The 10,689-nt window shown below is 35.9% G+C and overlaps 1 protein-coding gene across 7 annotated transcripts; it reads left to right on the top strand.

The window, feature by feature from the left end:
* Window positions 1–438: 438 nt before the first annotated feature.
* Window positions 439–10,681, top strand: LOC147484117 (carotenoid 9,10(9',10')-cleavage dioxygenase 1-like). 7 transcript variants are annotated; one of them, XM_086578011.1, is made up of 4 exons: window positions 439–749; window positions 948–1,018; window positions 1,114–1,128; window positions 1,300–1,916. In XM_086578011.1, the coding sequence occupies exons 1-4, from the start codon at window positions 513–515 to the stop codon at window positions 1,415–1,417; spliced, it is 441 nt and encodes a 146-aa protein (XP_086434137.1). In that variant the 5' UTR covers window positions 439–512; the 3' UTR covers window positions 1,418–1,916. The 7 variants fall into 7 exon arrangements, with proteins under 7 accessions (XP_086434137.1, XP_086434138.1, XP_086434139.1 ...); XM_086578013.1 differs by lacking the exon at window positions 1,300–1,916 and adding an exon at window positions 10,368–10,681 and having other exon boundaries at window positions 441–749; XM_086578012.1 differs by lacking the exons at window positions 1,114–1,128; window positions 1,300–1,916 and adding an exon at window positions 10,227–10,314 and having other exon boundaries at window positions 440–749.
* The last annotated feature ends 8 nt before the right edge of the window (window positions 10,682–10,689 follow it).

The following is a 10,689-nucleotide window of genomic DNA, read 5'->3' as shown; positions in this document are numbered from 1 at the left end:
CCCGACCCAAACCCAAACCCTATACGGGAGAAATATTTTTTTTCTCCTTAGTTTTTTTCTTTTCAATTTTGCTAATGGGGTATTGTGTGGGGGGTGGGGGTTATACAAAACTTACAAAACACTCAAGCCTATTGAACATGAACGACTCTATCTCATCATAAGGGCAAAATGACAATAGATAAAATACCAATGTCTATTATAGACAAAATTGACATAATGGGAGACAAACTCAAACGATTTTAAAAATGGAGGGTTTAGTCAAAATACTACATATAGTTCTGGGATTAAGTCAAAATTCTCCCTTTTCAATTTCAAAATGCCTACTCAATCTTAGCACACATATAACGGGGTTACACGGTGGTGCAACTCCATAAGGAAAAGGTTGTATCTAAACATCTCATTTTACATGTGGTACGTGGCATTTTCTATTCAAAAATGTCACCATTTTATCTATTTTTTGCTTCTTGGCATAAAACAGAGCACTTGAGAGAAACAGAGTATCTTCTTGTATAATGGCAGAAGACAAGGAGAGCTCAATTCCTGAAAATGGTATCACTGGAGGACTAGTTAAAATTGATCCAAAGCCTCAAAAGGGAATTTCTTCATGGTTTTTAGACTTGGTAGAGAAGTTGATAGTGAAGTTTATGTATGATGCAAGTAAACCTCATCATTGGTTAGCTGGAAATTTTGCTCCTGTTATTGATGAAACTCCTCCTTCTCATAATCTCCTTGTCAAAGGAGAACTTCCTGTAAGTAAGAAAAGAACGTTTTTTTTTCCTGATAAAGTTATGTACATCCTTATTATAGTTGTGACCAGTAGCCCAGAATGTAATTTTAAACCATAGTAATGAGATTGTACTTTATTGTCAAATCATATTCATTTGTTATTACTAACTGGAATGGAAAGACATGTTATTGACTGGGAGTTTTTTTTTTTTAATAAATAGGAATGCTTGAATGGGGAATTTGTTCGGGTTGGACCTAATCCTAAGTTCACTCCAGTGGCAGGATATCACTGGTACTACATTTAATCTTTGTTCTAATATATAAGAACCTCATTTAATCAGTGTTCCTAATTTGATGTTTGATCTTTATTTATTCTCTTGTGTGCAGGTTTGATGGCGATGGGTACGTGTTTTTATTCCTCTATTTAAAATGCACTGTCTATAAGCTTTATTTTCCATAAGAAGAATCTATTTTAACAGTGTGATTAGACTGATGTTTTATGTTGTGTTTAAGTTTTATAATTAAAAGATTTTGTAGCATGCCATAATAAAGATCTTGCATGATTTTTGACAGAATGGTTCATGCCATCCGTATCGAAGATGGAAAAGCAACCTATGTTTCACGTTATGTGAAGACATCACGTCTTAACCAAGAAGAATATGTTGGAGTTATGGTTATTACCAAATTGTAACTTTGGTAATTGGTTATTACCAAATGTTGATAAAACGGATAATATTTGTTATTTGATGCCCAACCAAACAAAAGAATTAAAATCAATCAACTAAAGGCTAAAGTAGTCAGGCTCTTCTTGAAAAAGACAAAAATATAGCTACGAGGATTTATGGTAGCTAATTACTATATTTCGGTGGACCAACTAATTTCCTTACTCTTTTCTCTCAGATTCACCGTGAGTGAGTTTGTAGGTAGCACACCACTTAGTGAAGTGATTGCTTATTTTTCTCCGTGTTTAGTACATTAATTTCGTAGGATTTGATTAATCAAAGTGTTAGCCATTTGAAATTAGTTAAATTTTAAATGTTTATTGTTTTGAAAAACAAGAAAATTATAGATATAAAATATTTAAAAAATAAAACTAAATTTAATTTATTTTCAGCTTTATATAAATAATAGCTTTAGGTTAATATTATGTTTTTATTTTACTATTATTATTTTTCAAAAATATTTAAAAAAAAAATAGGATGATATCAACTTAGATAAGGTTTAGGATAATACCAACTTTTTTCCTAAAGTGAAAAGTTACTTGCGTTTTGGTTGAAGTTTAATAGCTTACCAAGTGTTAGAAGTTTGATCAACTTGGACCATTTGGATGCGTGAGTCGAGTTGTGCAACAATACGCTCAGGCATCTCAAATTAACTTAAAGATTAAAATTCTAATCATTGACATTGTTCTTTTCATTAATCTTGTTAAGTAGTTAGTCTTTTATTTATATTGTGCAAGTTAAGCTCATAAAGGCAAAGTTGAAAATTATTGGCTGTGCTATATTTTCAACCCGACTTGTGGGTTTAGTTAGTCAAAATTTGTAACAGAACAAAATGCTCGAATGGTTGGGCTTGATTCTCCAATCACGCGCCAATCGACGTCGACTACACCTGAAACAGCGTGTAAGCTCGACTTGAGAGGTAAAACTCTCAACCTCCTCGCAACTCTTAGTCAGAGGATACTTGGTGTTTACATAAGCGTGTTTGTGTGACTTCGTGTTTAACTTCCACACTGTATTAATTTCACGCACATAAGGCTAAACCCGAGCCAACTAACTACCGTTGGGAAGTTGTTACCCAATGTAGATAAGTCGGATGATGTTTGTTACTTGAGGCCCAACCAATCAATTAAAGCCCAAACTACATTGGGAAGTTATTACCCAATGTAGATAAACCGGATGTTTTTTTTTTCTAGGGCTTCAAGAATCAAGCAACGTCCAATTTTATATACATTGGGGAATGAATTCCCAATGGTTGTTATGTGGCTTTGGTTCAGCTTTATGTGTAAATTTAAATTGCTGTGCGGAAATTAAATTTCGAACAATTTCGTAAGCGTGCTTGATCACACAAGGTATCCTTTTACATTGGCTTCGAGGAGGTTTAAAATTTACCTCTCAAGTCGTGCTTACACGTTGCTTGAGGGGAAGGTGACGTTTGTTGGGGCGTGAGCTGAGAATCAGGCCCAACTTATCGAATTTTTCCCTGATTTAGGTTACAATTAAAGTCTACTTAATAGAAAGGTCCACTATCCAGCCTTTTTAATTAAACAACTTTGGTTTAAAATTTACCTCTAAAGTTGTGCTTACACGTTGCTTGAGAGGAAGGTGACGTTGGTTGCCGCGTGATCTGAGAATCAGGCCCAACCGTTCGAATTTTACCTTGATTTAGGTTACAATTAAAGTCTACTTAATGGAAAGGTCCACAATCCGGCCTTTTTAATTAAACAACTTTGCCTTCAAGGGTCCAAAACATAAAAGGAACTATTATTAAACTAATATAATAGATTAACTAGTTAAGGTTGATTATCTAGATTAACTAGAGTTAAATGGACTGAGAGTGTTGATTACCAAGTTGATTCAATGTGTGTGAGCGATGATTCACGACTTGCCTCACACACTTGAACTTCCCAAGGTAATGAAAACTCTAATATCTTGGTATGTTTACAACTTCAACCAAGTTTCAACTCATGTTCATCCACAAAAATCAATCAAAAACCATTTTTTCTAAATCTTTTTCGTTTTTATTTTTATCTTTAACTATTACAAACAAGTTCCACTTATTTATCCTACTTTATTATAAAATCCAGGCTTTTAGTTCAACCCATCATTGAAAAACATCTGGATCTGGAAAAAAACTGGACTCGTATGTCGAAAGCGGGCGGGCGGTCGCGACACTACCTTTGCAGACGTCGTCGTCTGGGTCGCCACTCGGCTCCTCGCCAAGTTATGTAGTCTTCCGGCAGCAACTTCAGCTCCTCTCCATCTCTTGATTTCTGAACCTGGTATTGTAAAAAAGTAAGTTAGTAAAGAAAAAAAACTAAATAAATCAACGAAAATGAAAAAATAAGAAGTGAAAAGATGAGAAGGATGTTTCCCTCCTTAGATGCTCAACCAAGCATTCTTGCTTCTCCAATCTTTGGCAGCGGCGTCATTTGAAGTTGTAGTTGTGGTAAGGGGTTTCAAAGATGTTGAAGTGAGGTTCACCATAGATTGTTTAGAGGTTGAATGGTTGGGAGTTGAAGAAAGGAAAGTAGGATCTTTAGTTTAGGACAAGTTTTGTTTACTAGTTTATGAATAACATTGAAGAAAAGTTTAAATGGCTTTAATGATTGAAGAACATAAACTTGAAAGTAATGAAAGGAAATGATTGATTGAAGAGATAACAACAAGGAAGAAGATTGATTTATTAAAATATAAAAGCAAATAACAAGATTGAAATGAAGAACAATAAAGTAAATAACTTGAATGAAAAAAATACTAGAAATTAAATCCTACATGACACTAGATTAAGTCTAGGTTCATTCTCTCTCCCAAGTTTTTAGTTCTTATACCTCTACTTTATGCATTTGACTAATTTTCCCTTCTCCATTACATTTGAGACACCTCACTCTTTGTTTTATGCTTTTGTTTTTTTTTGTTTTTTTATTTCTTCTTGATTAAGATAGGTTTTAGAGAAAGCCATCTTTTGAGTTAAGGACATTTATCTCTGGTCTTCTGAGTTGAGGACTTGACTATCAGCTCTTTGGTTCTGAGTCTTTGACTTTTGACTTTTGACTTTGACTTTTCCAGCACTTTTTTATGGCAGCTTCGGATCTTCATAATAAGCGCAATTAATGCTATTTTGGGTGTTAAGATGCAATTTTCATGATAAGTGGTTTGAATTTCTCTATAATCTGAAAAATGCAATAAAAGTTATGAGTTGTCTTTTCATTATGTATAAGAAATGTTGTAATGCAATAATGTAAGGGTAATAAAATACACATTTGGAAGCTGATCAGTAGCACACCACTTGGTGAAGTGATTGCTTACTCTTCTGAGTCGTGTAGTAGATCCCCCTAGTTTCGCGCCCAACTGTTCATTTGAACAGGGCATAGTAATTTATAGACTAAGCAAAAAAATTTAAAACTCCATATTGCAAAAATGAATTTCGATTGTTTGAGCATTCACTGCATCGTTTGCGCATTTTTAGGTAGTTTTGCTTAGTCTTGGTAAAGTGCATGATACTGCGTTCAGGCACTACAATGTTTAGCGAGCATAAAACTTACTTACGTAAGAGAGCACGTCGTCTTAGACAATCCTATCTCTCGTCCCCTATTTTCTAAGATGGCTGACAAAGTCGTGCAAGTTGAAAAGCCTCTCCAACTTCTACACAATGTTACAAGATGGACCTTCAACTTGTATGTATATGACTAACATCGCTCAAGAGCGATTTTCGCATTCCACCGAACGTTTTCAATTTTCTACCCATCTTCCACGGATTTGAATACGAGTTACCGTACAAACATCTAAGCCGGATACATGAAGTATGTAGTGCTTTCCACCATCCTGGCGTCACCGCTGATCATGTGAAGCTACGAGTGTTTCCTTCCACTCTAGCTGGTAAAAGTCACGTATGGCTTCTTTCTCAGAAGCCAGATTCTTTCGATACCTGTGAAAATGTTGTGTTCTCCTTCATGAAGAAGTAATTCCCACCGAAGAAAACAGAAAAGATAAGACGCAAGATACAGTTCTTCAGACAGAATCCGAGTGAGACATTCTCCGAAGCATGGGATAGATTCTCTTACCTACTCCAGTCATGTCCTCACTATAAACTAGAAAAATTCATTCTTGTCCAATGTTTCTTCAAAGGTATTCTCTAAGAACACAGAGTAACTAACCCTCGACATCATGAGTAATGATAATTTTTTGGATAAAAGTGCAACTGAAGCTTTAACCTTTTTTTAAAACCAAGCTGAAAAGAGTACCCATTGGGGTGACATAAACAATTCCAGAACAACCCAACCCAGTACATCAAGGCTAGTGGTATTTTTGAGGTGAAATTCGATCCGAAATCAAAACATTAATTGAATCCCTCACAAGAAAGATACCAATTGTCTTTCACAAGAAAGATAGATGCCCTCACAACCAAACAAAAAGACCCAACTCCTCAACCTGTCATGAACATAAATACCTCGCCATGCAATTTCTGTCTCAGCCTAAATCATTTAGATACCAATTGACCCTTGCTTACCAACATATCATCACTTTAACCAGAAGAAGTATGTGTTTTCAATGTACCCAATGCGTCATGGATGCAACACCCAAATTTCACATGAACTACTAATCTACAAACCCAACCACCTCCAGGGTCACTAATCACATCAAACCACCAAATACATTCACACAATGACAAAGTACCTACAACAATCAGAACAGAGCATTGGTTCCATCCCATTTTAACTAGAACTACCAAAATCCACTAATTAACAACCAAAGAGACCTATTTTCAGTTACACAACCACGCGACCGCCCGACCTACCTTGTATCTCTCCCCGAAAATCAGCCACAAACACATCGAACCAAAGCGATCACAAGATACCAAACCTACGTCTGCCCCTCAATCCCTACCAAAATTAAATTTCTTCCGTCACCTTGCAGCAAATCTTCACCCTTTCTGAACCCAACCTTCAATTTAACAAAATCTCCACTCATGGCTGCCGATCGAACCATTGTACCCGAGATGGACTTTTCCTCTCTCTTCAATGCAGGGATTTATGATGTGTTCTACAAGGTGCAGATCTTAAGGAGAGGTTGGAAACCTCTAATGCTAGCCTTTACAGCTCATTACTCCCCCTCTCTCGTTCAAACTTTTTATCGTGGCTTAGCTTGCGATAACGAGGGAAGCGCGTACGTTATGGTTGGGGAGGAGATGTTTGAGTTCAACAAAGCAGTGGTTGGATGAGCGTCGGGTATTCCTACAAGGCACGAGATTCCAAAAACTCAGGAGTTCCACAGTTCGGTGTTTGATTTGATAACCGCTATGGTTATCGAGAGGCAATACTCCACTGGTTCTACATGTGCGAAACAGAGCTCTTTGAGGAAGAACCAGCTGGCAGTAGCTACGTGGATATCCCACAACTTGGTGGGAATGACGAAGCCTTCTGATATAAGTAAGTTGATTCTCCACATTCTTTGGATCTTACAGACCGGAAACAACGGGTTTTGTATTGTTACTTTTCTTTGGGACTAGCTCACGCAGTCTAGACAAAGTATTGCTCTCCTGCCCACCGTTGTTACCAAAATTATGTTTGCTTTGGGAGCAGCACTACCTACAGACTACGTGGCAGTCCGGACTGCCACAGTCACACTTATATACCGTCGATGTGTGGCGCTCGACTAGTTGCCAATAGAAGAACGTGCCGCAGAGCACGCAGTAAAGGATCTCCCGCCACCACCTCCGGTCAACTACTTCTCTTCTGGAGTGATTTCATAGTTTACGCGCCCGCTAGATGCGATTGCATTCATGTAGAAGGGTCAATGACGCCTACACCAACGTGTCCTCATCATGCAGGACGAGCAGCGCACTTCCAGGGAAGACCAGGACGTTTTTCAAGATCGCGTCCTGGTCTTTCATGGGAAGACCATGACGCTTTTTAGGGAAGACCAGGACATTTATCTCTTCATACTTTGAGGACAACATATTTCTATTTGGGGGTGATATAGTAATATTTTGCAAAAACTATTCATTTCTTAAAAAAAAATAAAAAAAAAATACCAAAAATATTTTTCTGTTTAGTACTAAAAGTCTTGTTTTCTTTTTCTATGAAGAATAAATAGTCTAGAAGTCTCATTATAGCAATAGAGCAAGGATTCGTTCTTCGAACTTAGACTAATATACGTACAATAGTTTTTGCATCTTTTCATGAATGACATGTATAAACATTTGATTGTATATAGCAGTTAGTTTCCGAGACCAATGTTAGAACAATTAAGTTCCATATCCTGTGAGAATCTAGCCAAAAATCTCATCTGAATGATTATTGAGTGATGACACAAAGAATGTCCGGATAGAAAAACCACTCGTGCACTTGTTTGATCACCACGTCATATCTTAGGAGAGAATTTAGGCCCTTTTTGGATCGATATAGCCAAATAAACGTTAAAAACCTAAAAAGATAGTTTTTCCTCTTGTTACCCCTTTTAAGCCTTCAAAAATTCTAAAAGCATTTTTATTCTTCGCCATTAATCCCTGACCCATTACAACACACAATAAAAAGTTTACATAGCTGACGAGTTGAGAATTGGATGAGTATCAGAAAAAGAAAAAAAAAATACTTTGTACAAAAACAAATCAGTTAGTTGCTTCGAAAAGAAAGACCTATCGAAAACTAAAACTCCAAAAAATTCAAAAGTGTTAAAGGAGTCAAAAATTGAATCTCTCAAAAATTCAAAATCAAAAGGAGTCGATATAAAAAAAAAAGTTAGAACTCCTAAAAATCAAAATCATATGGAGTTATAAAACCAAAGGGCTAAAGATTGAATCACAATTCGGAAGCATAGAACAAAATGAGGTTTTTCTCTAGTTACAAGTATCTTGAAGACCCAATTTCTGAACTTATCAGATTTTGTTTTCCCTTCATTTGTCTTTCTAAACCATCACGCTAGCCCCGTAACTCCTAATAAAAGACCTCTAGCTCGATTAGGAATAGATTGGTGTGATAGTAAGTGACAATTGTGATTAGTCGACCCCAGTTTTCTTTGGACATCATTCGTGTATGTGAGGAATATAAATGTCTGCTGCATTTGAGATAACGAAACTTGAGTGAATCTATCAGAGAATTTGTGTTTTAACACATCCTTGTGAGAACCCACCTTAAGGACGCGCTCCAAAAGTTTTGAAAACGACTCTGCTTTTGCATTTCATTGTTCATGTTTGTGTATTTATCTTTAGATGATTTAATTACTGTACATATGTTATTCTAAGTTCAAAGGAGCTTGTCTTTATTCTCTGCTAATGAGATGTATAGACTTCTGAGAATTTATAAGAAGACAAGACCCTTTGTACTAGATAGAGAAAGTTTGTGAGTACCTTTCTCCTCGAAAAATTCTCACGAGGGCTAAGCTCGGCCCATTAGGAATTCCTAGTGGTTTAAGGCCTTGTTGCATATGGTCAATGCAATCGCACTCCGCGAAACGAGATTTGGATAATAAATCACACATTTGTGATTTTAGTTTTCTCTCTCATCTTTGCTTGAGGACAAGCAAAATGTTGTTTCGGGGTTGTTGATCAGCTCCCAAATGTGCGTTTTATTACCTTTACATTACTGCATTACAGCCTTTCTTATGCATAATAAATAAATAATTCATAGCTTTTACTGCCTTTTGCAGGTTACATGCCTTTTCATACCACTTACCATAAAAGATGCATTTTAGCGCCAAAAGGAGCTATATTAACGCTTCTTATGAAAACTCGAGCATGTATGAAAAAGTGCTGGAAAAAAGCAAAGTCAAAGGTCAATGACTCAAACCCGTAAGACCTAAAAGTATGTCCTTAACTTTCGTAAGACTGGAGATGGATGGTCTTGACTCAAAAGTAGCCTTGCTAAAAAATCTAGCTTGCTTAAGAAGAAAGAGGAAAAACAAAAGCATAAAAGAAAAAGAAAAAGTAAAAGTAAAAAACAAATGTGTGAGGTGTCTCAATTGTAGAGAGAGAGAGCAAATCAGTCATTGTAAAAGTAGGAGTATAAAAACAAAAAGTAGGGAGAGAAAATATTATCCAATTTTTGGTTTGACAATCTAAACATTGAGATCAATTTTATCATGCTTTCTTAGGTAGATTTACATTATTACAATTTATTTTCTTGTCTTGTTATTTATTTATTTCAATCTATTTTGTTTTCATATTCTTCATTTCATTTCAATACTTGTTTTCAAATACTTGTTGTTTAATATTGTCATTCCAATCAACTTGGTTCTACGCTTCCTTGTCATTTAAGCTCAACACTAGTTGCACTCATTGAAGACATCAATGAGTGTAACTTTGTGATAAAGTTATCTCCTTTCCTCTCATTTTTCAATTCTTTTATGTTTTAATCTCACTCAACTTCATTGTATTCAATGTTTTTCTCTTTTAACAACTAGTCTTTGAATATTCTTTTAGATCTAATGAAAAAAATGAATAAGAAAAGTTAACAAGTTCTTGTTTCATTAATCACCATTCCTCACATTTTAAGATTTAGGATGAACTTCAAACTCCCAACTACCACCACTAAAACTAAAACTTCAGTTGTCCATTTAGACTATATGCTAGTTGGATGACAAGCAAGAGAAGCTTCCAGATAAAGTCTTATATAGAAGAACATCAATGTTCAAGGATATTTGATGTCCAGATTGCTAACTGTAAATGAATTTCTAGGATATATGGAGAGAAGATAGTGAAGCATCCTAAAATGAAATTGAAGGATTTGAAAGAGCATATTATGCACAAATTTAAGCTTAATATGACATTGTGTGTCAGTATAGCAGAGCTAAGCGCAAAGTTCTAGATGCAGTGGACAATAGATTGAGTTGCAGTTTGGGCGGCCCATATATATAACAAAGTTGTGGAGTGAATACCAAGCTGATGCTGATGCTGATGCTGATGTTGATGCATTAACGTTGTAGGTGTGGATTTGCATGAGAATCGAGACACTGTGGTGTCAAACACGTGGAGTCCTATCACAGCTAAGTTCACACTTCACTCTAGTAGTCTGGTGCTTTGATGGCAGTGATTACTCATTTTCTTAGCCTACAGTGCAAAAAACATGAATTCTGTGCTCGTATGTATCACGTATAGTTGAAGTATATTTCAGACTTTCAGAGTTGTTGTACGAAAATTCTGTTTATCGACAAAGTTTCGTGACGACTGCCAATCACGTTCTTGAACGTATAAACTGAAAGAAAAATGACACCAAATAATATCTTGTCATCTTCTGGTACTATAGTC

Source organism: Coptis chinensis, chromosome 8, assembly GCF_015680905.1.
Source record: "Coptis chinensis isolate HL-2020 chromosome 8, ASM1568090v1, whole genome shotgun sequence".
NCBI classification, from domain to species: Eukaryota; Viridiplantae; Streptophyta; class Magnoliopsida; order Ranunculales; family Ranunculaceae; genus Coptis; species Coptis chinensis.
This window is presented reverse-complemented; position numbering and strand designations above follow the sequence as displayed.